This window comes from Perognathus longimembris, chromosome 1 (assembly GCF_023159225.1).
Source record: "Perognathus longimembris pacificus isolate PPM17 chromosome 1, ASM2315922v1, whole genome shotgun sequence".
NCBI classification, from domain to species: domain Eukaryota; kingdom Metazoa; phylum Chordata; class Mammalia; order Rodentia; family Heteromyidae; genus Perognathus; species Perognathus longimembris.
The window spans coordinates 76,164,757-76,180,141 of record NC_063161.1 but is presented as its reverse complement, the minus strand read 5'-3'; the positions used below and the strand labels follow the sequence as shown (position 1 = coordinate 76,180,141).

The 15,385-nt window shown below is 56.0% G+C and overlaps 1 protein-coding gene across 1 annotated transcript; it reads left to right on the top strand.

Moving 5' to 3' along the window:
- Nucleotides 1-2,941: 2,941 nt before the first annotated feature.
- Nucleotides 2,942-13,282, top strand: Fscn1 (fascin actin-bundling protein 1). Its single transcript, XM_048329913.1, has 5 exons — nt 2,942-3,937; nt 10,670-10,826; nt 10,920-11,041; nt 11,276-11,443; nt 12,058-13,282. Exons 1-5 carry the CDS (start codon nt 3,106-3,108, stop codon nt 12,258-12,260), a joined length of 1,482 nt encoding a protein of 493 aa, XP_048185870.1. The 5' UTR covers nt 2,942-3,105; the 3' UTR covers nt 12,261-13,282.
- Nucleotides 13,283-15,385: the final 2,103 nt, after the last annotated feature.

Sequence of the window (15,385 nt, the reverse complement as noted above, 5' to 3'; positions counted from 1 at the left end):
AACTTAACTGCAGTTAACAAGGGGCAGGGTGGGAAATGGGTGGTAAAAGCCTTTTTACAGTCTTTAATATTTTAACTAGGCCAATGTATTATCTATTTGGAAGGAAAGACAAAGAATGACAAGAACAATAAAGGGGCTTTGCTGTTTGTCAGTCATGGGTCTTGAACTCAGATCCTAGGCACTGACCCTGAACTCTTTTGCTCAAGGCTAGTACTCTATCACTTTGAGCCACAGCTCCACTTCTAGTTTTCTGGTAGTTCATTGGAGGTAAGAGTCTCAAGGACTTTCCTTCCTAGGCTGGCTTCAAACCGTGATCCTTAGATCTCAGCCTCCGGAGTAGCTAGGATGACAAGCGTGAGCCACCCTACACTGGTGCCTGGTTTATGGCTTTCTCTTTATTTCTATCTGCTGACATTAATCACAACCCTTGTACCACTAGCCCCGTGACCTCTCCCCCAGTCCAGGCTCCCCCAGTCCAGGCCCCAACATCTACTCTGTTCTGTTCATTCCACCCCATCTTGTCCTGTGGGGATGGGGGGATGGGAGGGAAATCGGCAAGGCCCCCATCTCCTACCAGACTGCCCTTTATGCAACAAGTGGGCAGCAGGCCAGGGAGAGGCACCACTCAATCCAACTTGTTGCAGGAGGACTGTACCCTCAGGCTGCCCGGGTGGTGATGATGTTAAGTGAATAATCAAACTGGGGTATTGACTAGGCTCTGACTCAGGCCAGGCTCTGGCTTAATTACTTGATGAGTAGGGTAGTCGACTTGTCCAGGTTTGCCCAAGATCTTCCTTGTTTGAACCAGTTTGAACAGTCTCACATCCCAGGTCTAAATTCTTGGGTGTGAACCCCTTTATCCTCTTGCCTGCTTTTCCATCATCATGGTCCTCCCTCTTCCGCCCCCCCCCCCCCCACCTCAGGATTGGAATTTGAACTCAGGGCTTTCATGATGCTAGAAAAGCTCTCTACCATTTGAGACATCCCTCTGTACCCCTGGGTTATCCTTGATTTCATTTCTGTTTTTGAGATGGGGTCTCTATAATTTTATGAAGGCTGGTTTTAAATAGTGATCTTTTTGCCAGGCCCTGGTGGCTTACACCTATAATCCTAGCCACTCAGTAGCCTGAAATCTGAGGATCACAGTCTCAAATCCTCCAATTATAGCACCAAAAAAGACAGGGTGAAGCTGTGGCTCAAGTGGTAAAGTGCTAGCCTTGAGCAAGAAAGCTCAGGGACAGGGCCTAAGCCCTGAGTGCAAGCCCTAGGACTGGTATACACACACACACACACACACACACACACACACACACACACACACAAGATTCTCTTGTCTCAGCATCCTTAGTAGCAGGGATCACAGGTGGGTATGGCTATGCCTGCCCAGATGTGCCCCCCCCCTTGCCAGTCCTGGGGCTTGAACTCAGGGCCTAGGCTCTGTCTCTGAGCCTCCCTGTGCTCAAGGCTAGAGCTCTACCACTTTGAACCACAGAGCCACTTCTGGCTTTTTCTGTTTATGGGGTACTGAGGAATTGAACCCAGGGCTTCATGCATGCTAGGCAAGCACCCTACCATCAAGCCATATTCCCAATGCAGCCATGCCCCTTTTGGAGATGGAAAAATATAAAAAATCCACAGAGATGTGATGTGGTGTGTGTGTGTGTGTGGCAGTACTGGGGCTTGAACTCAGGACTCTAGTCCTTCTTTCTTGACTTTTTAGCTCAAGGCTGTTGTAAGGTTTGCTGGAGAGGAAAGGAAACCCGCCACATGGTTCAGGCAGAGAAGAGTTTATTGTGGAACAGCAAACTGCCAGCCTGCACAAGATGGAGGCATGGGGAGACAGAGGGGAAGGAAGAAGACAGAAAGAGCAAAAGAGCATGGAGCCCTCCCAGGGGTGAACCTTACAGCTGTCTCTCTATCACTTGAATCCCAGCTCCACTTCTGCCTTTTTGGTGGTTGATTAGAGATAAAGAGTCTCACAGACTTTTTGCCTTGGGCTGGTTTGGTGACCCTCAGATCTCAGCCTCCTGAATAGCCAGGATTACAGGCCTGAGGCAGCAGTGCCTGGCTTTCCTGGTGAAGGGACCTGAACAAGAGTGGACCACCATTATATGGCACAGGCTCAGGACTGGCCTTCTTGGTGTCCTGGCCTGTGGCTGGGAAGGACAGGGGCCCCTGTCTTGTGGACAGTGTGGTCTTGCAGGCATTCCAAGGGCTGCCTGGCATGCCCGGAATGTCCCAGAAAATGTCTGGGCCTTCCAGAGGCTTAGAAAAGAGAAATGTTCCTCGTTGGGGTGGTAGGCGGGTGGGTGGACAGGCAGAAAACATCCCTGCTGAGCTGGGCTCATCCAGGGCCATATCCACCTCTCATACCCACCTCATAAATGAGGACCATGTCCCAGTTGCTTGAGCATCACCAGGGCGGGACTCCCGTTGGTCATGGGCTCACTGTCGCCATCACTGAGACCTTACCCGGGCCTACAGAGCCTGGAGCTTCTCAGCCACCGCGCAGAAGGGGCAGGCTGCAAGGAGACCCGCTGGGTTGGGGGTGAATTGTGGTGTTCAGGCCCCTGCTCAGGTCCACAGGCTGCTCCCAGTTCTGGCTACAGCCAGGCCCAGTTCGGAGGCCACCTCGGGGACCCCGCCCCCACCCAGAGCAGATCTGCACCGCGGTCCCCGCCGCTCCCGCACCAGCTCGTCCTTCCTCTCCGCTCGGCTTGGGGTGAGGGGCGTCCCGGGGATGGGGGTGGGGTCACGCGGGAGCAGAGGGCGGGGCGAAGACACCCGGATGGGAAGCGGGTGGTGCAGAGGGAGAAGACCCGGAAAGCCCAGCCGCGCCCTGCGCTCGCTCCGCTCGGGGGCCGCGGAGCGGCAGAGCCCCCTCCCCGCCGGGCCCGGGGGCGTGGCGTAGGCGTGGCGCAGCGGACGTCACCGCGCCTATATAAAGCAGCCGGGGGGCGGCGGGCAGGCTTTGTGGAGCGCTGCGGAGGGTACGCGCGGGCGGCGTCCGCGAGACAAAGGAGCCGGGGCGCAGCCGCGGGGACCACCGCCACCCATCTACCCTCTGTATCCCCGGGCTTTCGGGGCCTGCGTCCACCCGCCACCATGACCGCCAACGGCACGGCCGAGGCGGTGCAGATCCAATTCGGCCTGATCAACTGCAGCAACAAGTACCTGACGGCCGAGGCATTCGGGTTCAAGGTGAACGCGTCGGCTAGCAGCCTGAAGAAGAAGCAGATCTGGACGCTGGAGCAGCCGCCCGACGAGGCGGGCAGCGCGGCCGTGTGCCTGCGCAGCCACCTGGGCCGCTACCTGGCGGCCGACAAGGACGGCAACGTGACCTGCGAGCGCGAGGTGCCCGGCGCCGACTGCCGCTTCCTGATCGTGGCGCACGACGACGGCCGCTGGTCGCTGCAGTCCGAGGCGCACCGACGCTACTTCGGAGGCACCGAGGACCGCCTGTCGTGCTTCGCCCAGACCGTGTCACCCGCCGAGAAGTGGAGTGTGCACATCGCCATGCACCCCCAGGTCAACATCTACAGCCTGACCCGTAAGCGCTACGCACACCTGGGCGCCCGGCCGGCCGACGAGATTGCCGTGGACCGGGACGTGCCCTGGGGCGTCGACTCGCTCATCACGCTCGCCTTCCAGGACCAGCGCTATAGCGTGCAGACCGCCGACCACCGCTTCCTGCGCCACGACGGGCGCCTGGTGGCACAGCCCGAGCCCGCCACGGGCTACACGCTGGAGTTCCGCTCTGGCAAGGTGGCCTTCCGCGACTGCGAAGGCCGCTACCTGGCACCGTCGGGGCCCAGCGGCACGCTCAAGGCGGGTAAGGCCACCAAGGTGGGCAAGGACGAGCTCTTCGTGCTGGAGCAGAGCTGCGCCCAGGTGGTGCTGCAGGCGGCCAACGAGAGGAACGTGTCCACGCGCCAGGGTGAGTGGGAACGTTGCCCCCGCGTGCTGCGTCCCCGCACAAAGCGCTCTCCGCCCGCATCCTGCCCAGACTCCCGCCCTTTCTCGCCTGCCGGGCCCCTGTGCGCCCCCCGCTAGGCGCCCAGGCCAACCCCCCTCCGTGGGACGTGAGGTCCGGCCCCTCTTCGGGCGCCTTTTGCACAACTCCCACCCCGGGTCGGGGTCACCGGGAGCCCTAGGCCTGACCTAGGTACGTGCCAGACCCCCACCCCCCCCGCCCGGCCTGGCTTCCCTGCCCAATGCGCGCGGAGCCTGAGGATCGGCGCCCACAGCTCCTGGGGAGGGGGCGCCCCTGGGCGCTCTCTGCCTCCCCAGGCCCAGGCTCGGGTGAGCGTCCCCACCGGTTCCCTCCCGGGCTGGGTCGGGCTGGGCCGGGCTGGGCTGGCCTGGGGGAGGCTCGCTGGGTGTTTGATGGGGTAGGGTGCAGGTCCCTCTCCACGGGCGCCCGGCCTTTCCGTTCCGCCTCCCCCGCCGGCCCCGCGCTCGGGGCCGCGGCCTTTGTGAGCAGGGGGGGCGGGTCGCCTCGTCTGGTCCCTCCCTCGCCCCCTTTGTCCTGCTCTGGCTCTGCAGACGGGAAAACCAGATGCGGCGGGGCGGGGGAGGGGAGCGGCCCTGGCGGCTCCCCCTGCGGCGGAGCCCCCCACGCGCCCCCTGGAGCCGCCCCACGGCCCGAGCCCGGTTCCCGGGGCGCTCCGGAGGTGGCCTCGCTCCTCGCACCGCGGCCCGCTAGCAGCGTGGCGGGGATGGCCGCGCGCCAGCCACCCCGCCCTGCGCCGGGCGCGACGCGCGGGGCCGGGCGTCCGAGGGCGGCCTCGCACGTGCCGGGAGACCCCGGCCAGGCTCCCTCGGGAAGCCCCTACCCTGGAGTGAACCCGTCCCCAAGGGCCTTGCAGGGAACAGTTGGCTGCAACTCGATCCGTACCCTCAAGGGCCTCCCACAAGCTGGGCCATTTCCGACCGGCTTGGACGCCAGAAGCGAGCCCCCTTCTCGGCCTCCCTTCTCAGGTTCCCCCCATCGCCCGTGTCTGGGTCTTCTGCGCTTGGTCCTCCCTTGCCAAGAGATTGTTTGCAGCAAAAAGCCCCCTGGAGAGACTTGGAGGTTTGGGAGGGACGCCTTGAATGAAGTTCGTTTCCCTGGCTGGGAAACTAGACTCCAGGCCCAAGAGATAGGATGAGCTGCCCGGCCCTCCTGGGGTGGGGGTGAAGGTGGAGGGCTGGGAAGGGTCCTGAGTTGGCTGAGTTTAGGCCCAGAGAGGTGAAGCCACTTGCTCCTGGTCACAGAGCAAGTCAGCAAGCATGCAGGATGGGGTATTTTGAACTTCCTAAATAAGGGCTCTGTGTCTGTCTGCTGGGTGGAGGGCAGAATTCCCCCATTTAGAAGAGATGAGGACATGCTGAGATCCAGTGCTGAGATCCATAGTCTCTTGGGGACATAATTGAGGTGTCAAGGAAAAGCCAAGGGGAATAGGACCAGGGTCCCAGATGAGATGAAGAGGATCCTCTTTTTAGAGGACACTTGAACTAACCTGGAGGGTATATAAAAGATAACACCAGAATGTGTGGAATGGCGTTATAAAGCAGATGGTACAGCTTGTGCAAAGGTCCTGAGGTAGGAAAGCACTGAGAAAGCCCAATGTGGCCCAGAAAACTGGGAGATGAGAATGGAAGGACCTGCAAGGCACTAGCATCAGATAGGTGCTGATTCTCATAGGCTCTGTACCTTTGGGGCTGTGTCCAGGGCCTTTGGCCCTGGGGAAGATGAGGCTGGAGCAGGTGGCCAAGGCCCTTGAGGCCCAGAGAGCCTGAAGGTGTTTTGCCAGCCTGAGGTAGAAATGCTCACTGGGTGTCATGGTTGTGATTCAGGATGATGGGGCAGGAGTAACCAGACCTTGGAGCCAGGCAGAGTTGGCTCATCTTTGAGTTTAAGGAGACTCAAAACTGGGGGAGGGGACTTGGGATGCTGACGTTGGGCCTCCACTGTCTTCAGATCTTGAGGTCCCTGATGTCAGGACTATGAGCCATGGGGATGGGTGTGTCTTCAAGGCTATTTGGGCAGGCTTTCTAGAGGGGAAGGCCCAGGTCTGTGCTTCCCAAATGTGGCTGGGAGCTGCATGTGTGTGTGTGGGGCGGGGGGGGGAGGATGTGAATCTTATGGCTGCAGGCTGTCCTCGGTCCATTTTCCTCCCACTCCTTCGGAGTTACAGGCATGTTCTGCTATGCCCAGCTTGTTATTTGAGGTAGGGTCTTATTAATGTTGTCTAGACTAGCCTCAAATGGAGATCCTTCTACTCTGTGCTTTGTGAGTAGCCTGGATTCTAGGCTTGTACCACCACACCCTGCCTCAAGCTGAGGACCTGCGATGGCTTGGGTAAGGATGGAGGGACTTGAAGGGGTCAGATAGTTGTAAGGACTCACTAGACTGTGATTCTAAGCTTCTCTTTAGATGAGATGGGGTGGACAAGTTGAGGGAATCCGGGAACCACTGGGTTTGGATGAAGGGGTGAGGGTGGGGGTTTAGAAGGGGCACAGGCAGGGAGGGGTGGAGGGGTCCCCTGGGAGCCAAGGAGCACAGACTGGCTGAGAAACAGGAAGCAGGAAGTGATGAAGGACCAGGGCTCTGGAGGGAGGTAGGAGACTTGGCTCAGCCAGGAGCACCCCCATCTCCCGGCCCCCAGGTTCCTGTGAGTCTGTGACTCAGGTTTTCTGTGCTGCAGTTGATCAAAAGGCAAATCCCGCAGAAAATCTGTTGCCATAGCAACAGGGCTCCAATTAGAGACTCCAAGGCCAAATGTGGTCTTTCCCGCCTGGGCTGGGCCTCAGAGGGGCCCTGCTGGGTGTGTGTGGGGGAGAGTCTTCAGGCACCAGGTCCCAGGTCCCTGTCTCCCCCACCCCCTTCCACATCCCAGCCAAGAGACTGGACCCTTCTGGCAGGTAGGGAAACTGAGGCAGAGTGACATTGAAGGCACTTGCCCAAGGGTTCCCAGCCGGGTTTTCACGCCTCACTGGCTGGTCTGGGCCTTTCATCAAACTAATGCACAGAGCTGTGTGGCTCTGGGCAAGTATCCCTTGCTTCTTCCTCTGTCCAGTCTGGTGTTGGCACTGGGCATCTGAAGGCTGGTAAGCAAGGTAGGGGCTGCCCCGGTGGCGCAGGACTCAGCTGCAGCATGGCCCCTTCTGTTCCCTGTGTGCCGCCTGGAGGGGCTTCCCCAGCTAACTGTCCCCTTGATGGACATGCGCAGGACAGATGGCAGCATGTGGCAGTGCAGGGTGTGGCTGAGTGCGGATAGCAGCCTGGTAGGTTTCATGGCCCCTTTGCCTCTGTGGTGGGCGTGAGGCCTCTGGATGGGGAGCTGTGAGTAAGGAGGGGACCCCACAGCCCACAGCTTGTTCTTGGGTGTGGCCTTGGGTGTCTGTTCAAGTTAGGATTAGATAGGTCTGATTTTTGTCCCAGATTGCCTTCCAATTTAGATCTTTTGCCTTCCAATCCAGATCTTCCTAAGTCTCTCCTAGAGCTGAGTTTACAGACCCACAAGTTATACCTATTGGTAGAGATGAGTCTTTTTTTTTTTGCCAGTCCTGGGTCTTGGACTCAGGGCCTGAGCACTGTCCCTGGCTTCTTTTTGCTCAAGGCTAGCACTCTGCCACTTGAGCCACAGCGCCACTTCTGGCCATTTTCTGTATACGTGGTGCTGGGGAATCGAACCCAGGGCCTCATGTATATGAGGCAGGCACTCTTGCCACTAGGCCATATCCCCAGCCCCGAGATGATGTCTTAATACTCAAGCTGCCCTCAAACCTCAATCCTCCTGATCTATACCTCCCAGGTGGCTGGGATTACAAGCGTGAACTACTGCTTCTGGTTAAGACCACATTTTATTCCTATAATTTTAATAATTTTTTCGGTCATGTGACCTTGAACCAAGGACAGGCCACTTTTCCTCCTCTCACTCTGGGAAATACATTCTCCACTGAGTGGCACCTGGAGACAGGATTGATTAGGATGGGGCTGGAACCCTTCAAACCCACGGTGGGTGTACTGGCCACACCCACTGCTGGGTCTCAGCTTCTTAAAGGAGCCCAGAGGCTTGTTTACAAACCTCCCAGAATGCCCCATGGCTCTGGGTTGCTCTAGCAGGGCCCTAGCTACTCAGGAGGCCACAACCTGAGGATCAAGGTTTGAAGATGGGTGACTTTAGCATCTCTAAAAGTGGAACTCAAGTTAGTAGAGTAACGGCCTTGAACAAAAGAGCTAAGGGATATAGCGTTCAGGTCCCATTGCTGGCACACACAAGAAAGGAATCTAGGACCTTTGCTGAATGGGAATTTTTTTTTTTTCTTTTCCTGTTGGAAGCAAAACCTGCAGGTTTTGGCTGGAGGAATCAGTTCAGATGTGCAGGGTGGTGAGCCAGTAGCTCCCTCCAGGCCTTAGTGGGTGGGGTTGGTTGTTACTGAGCTCTGTGCAGTTGGATTCTCTCCTGTTATAGAAACGTGTACACAGATGAGATGCCGACAGCAGTCTGCCACCTCACCAAGCTGGGCACATGTGGGTGGACACATGCCTATGCACCAGGCTTGCACTGGCAGGGTGTGGCTAGTGTTTTCTAGCTGGAGAGAGCAGGCTTAACTATGATTTTGTCTTAAAGGTTTTATTTTTTTTTTTATTTTTTTATTTTTGGCCAGTCCTGGGCCTTGGACTCCGGGCCTGAGCACTGTCCCTGGCTTCTTTCCGCTCAAGGCTAGCACTCCGCCACTTGAGCCACAGCGCCGCTTCTGGCCGTTTTCTGTATATGTGGTGCTGGGGAATCGAACCTAGGGCCTCGTGTATCCGAGGCAGGCACTCTTGCCACTAGGCTATATCCCCAGCCCTAAAGGTTTTATTTTTAAATATTTATTTATGTTTGCTGATCCTAGGCTTGAACCCGGGACTGGGCACTGTTTCTGAGCTTTTTTTTGTTTTTTGCTTAAGGCTGGCACTCTACCTCTTGTTACACCTTCACATCTGGCATTTTGGTGGTTAATTGGAGAGAAGAGTCTTAGGGACTTTCTTGCCTGGGCTGGCTTTGAACCGTAGTCCTCAGATCTCAGCCTCCTGAGTAGCTGGGATACCAGGCATCCAGGCCAGACTCTTGTTTGTTTGTTTTTTTGCCAGTCCTGGGACTTGAACTCAGGGCCTGAGCACTGTCTCTGGCTTCTTTTTGCTCAAGGCTAGCACTCTACCACTTGAACCACAGCGCCACTTCTGGCATTTTCTATATATGTGGTGCTGAGGAATCGAACCCAGGGCTTCATGTATACGAGGCAAGCGCTCTACAACTAGGCCATATTCCCAGCCCCCAGGCTCTTGTTTTACTTAACCATTTTCACTTCCACAAATCCACACAGGCGCACTGGCCACACTCCTCCCGCCCTGTTCTGCGAACTACGCCATCTGTGCCCGTGCCTCTTCTTCATGGCTTGGGTTGTATTTAAAGCAAATCCCTGACACCAGGGCGTTTGATCCTGAAATACTTCCATCTGTAACTGAAAAAAGAAAGAGGCCATTTCTTACATAACCACAACAGAACTTAAGAAAATCGAATCCCATGCCATGTCGAGGTCCTCCTGCTTGGCTCCAAAATGCCTGTTTGCACATTTTTTTTAAACATTACTTTTATTCTTTTTCTTTTTTTTAAATTTGTGGTACTGGGGATTGAATGTAAGGCCTCACACTTGTTATTAGGCAGGCATTCTGCTTGAGCCATGCTCCCAGTCCCTTTCTGTGTCATTTCCTTTCCCGCCCTACCTCCCTCCTTCCTTCCTTTCCTCTCCTCTTTTCTTTCTTTCTTTCTTATTTTCCCCCGTCCTGAGGTTTGAACTCAAGGCTGTGTTTGCTCGGCTGGCTTGTTTGGCTGTTACTCTGCCATTCTAGCCACACTTCCAGTCTGGCTTTTTGCTTGTCAATTAGAGATGGGAGTCTCATGGCCTTTTTCATACCCTGGTTGGCTTCAAACCTCTATCCTGTGCATCTCGGCTTCCTGAGCCACTGGTACCTAGACAGCTTGGCTCTTTATTAGTTGGAGAAAAAAGAAAAAGTCTCATTTATCTGCTCAGACTGGTATTAAACCCAAGTCCTCAAGGGTCATCTTCCTGAGTAGTTAGGGTTAAGGTCAGCTGGCTGTTTTCATGACAAGGTCTCATAGTCTAGCTTGGTTGTACTGTGAGCCTCCTATTTGTGCTTCCCTGTGTGGCTGGGATGACCATGCCCACACATTGGTTGAGGTGGTGTCCCAAGAACTTCTTAGCTCGCCTGGCCTTACAATCCTCCTGATCTCTGCCTTTCAAGTAGTCAAACACACAGGCTTGAGCTACCCTGTCTAGTGCCTGGTTTTGGTTTTATGAGCCAGAGGCTCCCAGTGTAGCCAGGCTGGCCTGGAATTCAAGATTCTTCTGCATCTGCTTCCAGAGTGCTGGGATTACTGAACCACTTCCTTCTGTAGTCCGGAAGTGAGCTGAAAATGGCCTAGCTGGCTTTGGTTCTCTGGCCCTGCCCATGTGCTCCAGTCCTGCCAGCTGCTGCCCTTGATGTATGGGCCGAGAGTATCAGAGCCACACTTAGGGTCTCAGCCCATGTGTGGGTATTGTGACAAGGTTGTGGGTCATCCTGCATTAGGGGACGGGACATGGCTGGTCTGATCAGCCTGGGGCTGCTTTGCAGGTATGGACCTATCAGCCAATCAGGATGAGGAGACTGACCAGGAGACCTTCCAGCTGGAGATCGACAGGGACACGAAGAAGTGCGCCTTCCGAACCCACACTGGCAAGTACTGGATGCTGACAGCCACGGGGGGAGTGCAGTCCACCGCGTCCACCAAGTGAGTTGCCCCGCCCCTTGCCTGCCCAGGCCCCACCCACCCCCATTCTGTGGGAGCGAGCTGCCCCTCCCGATGCTGTCTCCTCACCCCCAGGAATGCCAGCTGCTACTTTGACATTGAGTGGCGTGATCGGCGCATCACACTGCGTGCGTCCAACGGGAAATTTGTGACAGCCAAGAAGAACGGGCAGCTGGCCGCTTCGGTGGAGACGGCAGGTAAATTACTGCCTTGGGGGTATGCTTACACTTCCGGTTCCCTAATACTGCCCTTGAACTCTGGGGGGTAGGTAGGGATTAGTCACCCCTAAACAGCACTCTCTACAAAGCCCCTACCCCAGTTTACTGACCTAAGGGTTGGCTGCTGTGTGGTCCTCGACTCTGGTTGTCCCTGTGTGACCTACACCTTGCCCTCTGCTGTGGGGCTCACTGTCCCTTCTTGTCCTGCAACAGGGGACTCGGAGCTCTTCCTCATGAAGCTAATCAACCGCCCCATCATCGTGTTCCGCGGGGAGCATGGCTTCATCGGCTGCCGCAAGGTCACTGGCACCCTAGATGCTAACCGCTCCAGCTATGATGTCTTCCAGCTTGAATTCAACAATGGCGCCTACAACATCAAAGGCAGGTTCTCCACCCCTGTTTCTGCCTGGCTCTGGCTTTGGGGGTTCAGCCTGGCCACACCCCCCTGTGTCTTGGTTGGTTGGTTGGTTGGGCATAGGGAGCAGCCCCTTCCTTCCCCTTGTCTGTATGGGTCGTTTTTTTTTCCTGCCCAGCTCAGCTCAGGCAGGTAGAGGTGAGGGATAAACCAGGCATTGGAAATCCAGGAAAAACAGCCACTGGGGGCTTACGCCTGTAATCCTAGCTACTCAAGAGGCTGAGATCTGAGGATCTGGGTTTGAAGCCAGCCCAGGCAGAAAAGTCCCCGTGAGACTCTTATCCTTAATCAGTCACCAGACAATGGGAAGTGGAGCTGTGGCTCAAGCTGTAGAACCCCAGCCTTGAGAGGAAAAAGTTCAGGGACAGCACTCGGGCCCTGAGTTGAAGCCCCAGTACTGATACATAAAATCATAAAGATAAAATCCAGGGGAGGGGATCCCCCCCTCCACATTCCAGCTGGGCTGAGATTCTGGAAGCTGATTAGAGGGGGATAATGACCTTGGAAGTGGGCAAGAGGAAGAAGGGGTGGTGGGCGGGAGGATGGAGAGGGCACAGCCTGACGGAGTCTCCCTCCCTAGACTCCACAGGCAAGTACTGGACGGTGGGCAGCGACTCCTCCGTCATCAGCAGCAGCGACACCCCGGTGGATTTCTTCTTTGAGTTTTGTGACTACAATAAAGTGGCCATCAAGGTGGGGGGGCGCTACCTGAAAGGGGACCATGCAGGGGTCCTGAAGGCCTGCGCCGAGACCATTGACCCTGCCTCGCTCTGGGAGTACTGAAGGGCACCTGTGCCATGGGGGTGGGCTCCTCCACATCCTCCTGCTCACCCTCTTCAGGTGGCCCTGTGGCAGGTGGTGAGCCTCTTGCCTTTCAAACTGGAAACCCCAGAGAATATGGTGCCCCCATTCCCCTCCCCCCTGCTTCCCCTCACGGGTCAGTGGCTGCAGCCTGTCCCTTGGAGGGACTTCAGGTCCCTCTGTCCCCTCCTCTGCCATGGGGCAAGGCTGGCACCTCTTTCTGACCTCAGATAACTGTGAGCCTTATTTCCCTGAAAAGTAGCCTGGAAAGTAGGGGGGCTGAGAAGTTGCCTCAGCCCTAGGAGCCGGACACTTGTCCCCAGCCTTCTGCACCCCCCCATCAAGTGGGAAGTCTGGGGTGAGGTTGAAACTATACCTGGCCTGAGATTTGTCCATAGGTGTGTTTTTGGGTGTGGCTGGACCCGCTGCTTGTGTCCAATCTTGCAATGACCCAGCGGCTCCCTGGCTGGAAGTGTGGCGGGGGGGGGCCAAGGTCTCCCCTGCACATTCTGGCCTCAGTGGGATACCCTGTTCCCATCTCATTCCTTTCACCCTGGCCTGACTGGAAACAGAAAATGACCAAATCAGTATTTTTTTTTTTCTTAAATGTACGGGTGGAAGGCATCCCAGGATAGCTTGGTGGTAGTTCTGAGGGGTCTTGGTGTGTGTGTGGGGGGGTGGGGGGTCTTGTCACCTGTGCTTGCTTCCCTAGCTGGTCATCCCCAGCCCTGCCCACTGCCAGCCCTAGGCCTGCCCTTCTCAGCCAGAGCCCTGTTGTGATTGGTGCTCCATGTCTGGCTGACATCTTGGATCTCCTGGGCAGGAAGAAGCCATGTGTCTCCTTGGCAGGGCCCCAGCCTCCTAACATGCCTCTCACTCTGGGTGTCTCGGTCTTTTATTTTTTTTAAGTGTCATTTGTATAACTATAAACACCCATAATAGTAGCTTTGAAACTGGAAAGAGCAAAATAAAATAATGCAAGTCTGCAGCCCCTAGGGGCATCAGTGTGTGTCTGAGAGAGCTGTTGTGTGGGCTGGATAGGGGTGGCATGGGGGAGGGGAGCAGCCAGACTGAGATGGGCTAGAATTCAGCCCCAAAGCTCACATGGGTTTGGTCAAGAACTGGACAATATGTGTGCCCATATTGGGGCTTGAACTTGGGGCGTTGTGTTCACACTTGGCTTTTTCTTTTTTTCTTTTTCTTTTTTTTTTGGCCAGTCTTGGGCCGTGAACTCAGGGCCTGAGCACTGTCCCTGGCTTCTTTTTTGCTCAAGGCTAGCACTCTGCCACTTGAGCCACAGTGCCACTTCTGGCCATTTTCTGTATATGTGGTGCTGGGGAATCGAACCCAGGGCCTCATGTATACGAGGCAAGCACTCTTGCCACTAGGCCATATTCCCAGCCCCGGCTTTTTCTTTTTGATCAAGGCTGTCTTATCACTTGAGCCACACCACTATTTCCAGTTTTTTGCTAGTTAATCTGGGATTAAGAGTCTCAGAGGCAGGTGGTTGGTGAGATCAGCTGGTTTCAAACCAGCATCCTCAGATATCAGCCTCCTGAGTAGCCACAATTACAAGCCTGTGTCACTAGTGCCCAATAGAATTGGGCTTTTTTTTTTTGCCTGTGTGTGTGCGTGTGCGCACATGCCTATAACTGGTTTGAACTCAGGGCCTGGGCATTGTCCCTGGCTTTTTTTTTTTTTTTTTTTTGGCCAGTCCTGGGCCTTGGACTCAGGGCCTGAGCACTGTCCCTGGCTTCTTTTTGCTCAAGGCTAGCACTCTGCCCCTTGAGCCACAGCGCCGCTTCTGGCCATTTTCTGTATATGTGGTGCTGGGGAATCGCCTTAACTTTTTTGCTGAATGCTAGTGCTCTACCATTTGAGCCACAGCTCCACTTCAGGCTTTTTTTGGTGGTTAATTGGAGATAAGTCTCTCAGACTATCCTGCCCTGGCTGGCTTTGAACCTCAATCCTCAGGTCTCAGCCTCCTGAGTAGGTAGGATTACAGTTGTCATGAGTCACTGGGCCACCTGTGTACACCTGGGCAAATTTGCACCGAACCCCAGCAGGCCATCCATCATTTGGAGAGAAGATGGGGGTGTGGTGGGCCTGCATCCTGTAGCTGGATATTTGGAAGTGGAGGTTAGGGCACCCAGTTGCAGCTACCCTCATCCCCCTGGACACATAGGTCCTGACTAAGGGCCGCCCTTGCCCTGCTCACAGGGCCCAGTCTATCCACACACCTTGCCAGCAGGTCTGGCTCCACAAGGAAGCTGGCTGCATCTGGAGGTCAGCCACCAAAGCCTCTCCCAGGCTGCCACCCCCTGTGGTCAGTCCAGGCAGGGGCCATCCTAGGCCCAAGAATATAATTTTACAGAAGGGGAAACTGAGGCCGGACGCAGCATATGGCCACGGGCCCTTTGGCCAAGGAGCTCCAGTTCCGGGAATCTGGCCACACCAGACTGGGGCTCCACCGGGCTGGCAGCAGAAGCGATGATTGGCTGCTGGTGACGAAATGTGCTATGATTGGCGGTCCCTGGGGGCAAGAACAAAGATTGACAAGTGGCAGATGGCCACAAAGGAATGAGGTCTCCAGGACCCCACCTGGTGGTGGAAGCCAGGCCGGAAGTCAGAAAAGTCTTGGTGATCATGGTGGGGCCAGATGGAGCCAAGCTGGGGGCCAGCTGGGGGTTTAGAGGAGGAAGGAGGACATTGCCCTATCCCACTACCCAGCAGGCCTGGCTTGTGCTGACTGGAGGTCCGAGATCCTGTTTGTTCTGCAGTCTCCCTTGCAGCAGACTGAGTCTGATGGGGAGGGCACAGATCTGATGGAAGAGGCACTGGGTCTATGGCGAGGGCAAGGCCTGAAGTGGGAGGGGCAAGCTGGATTCAGTGGAGAAGACTGCAGGCTGTACTAGATCCCAAGGTTACTCTGCTGGGTAGGCCCAGGGATTTGGTGGAAGAGACAGAAGCCAGTCTGATGGAGGAGGCTCAAAGTCAGAGGGAGGTGGTGAGGAAAGGCCATTTTGAGGTCAATAGAGAGGGATAAGTGGGACTGCAGCCAGGGGAGGGCTAGGATGTGTGATCTGCCTGGGTTTGGAGTGCAGAGG

What these genes read in the sequence shown, in the direction of transcription:
- Fscn1 (XM_048329913.1), top strand. Translation starts at nt 3,106, where the DNA reads ATGACCGCCAACGGCACGGCCGAGGCGGTGCAGATCCAATTCGGCCTG. An exon ending in CAGTCCACCGCGTCCACCAA is followed by an intron (nt 10,827 to 10,919) that starts GTGAGTTGCCCC and finishes CCTCACCCCCAG; the next exon opens with GAATGCCAGCTGCTACTTTG. An exon ending in CGCTTCGGTGGAGACGGCAG is followed by an intron (nt 11,042 to 11,275) that starts GTAAATTACTGC and finishes GTCCTGCAACAG; the next exon opens with GGGACTCGGAGCTCTTCCTC.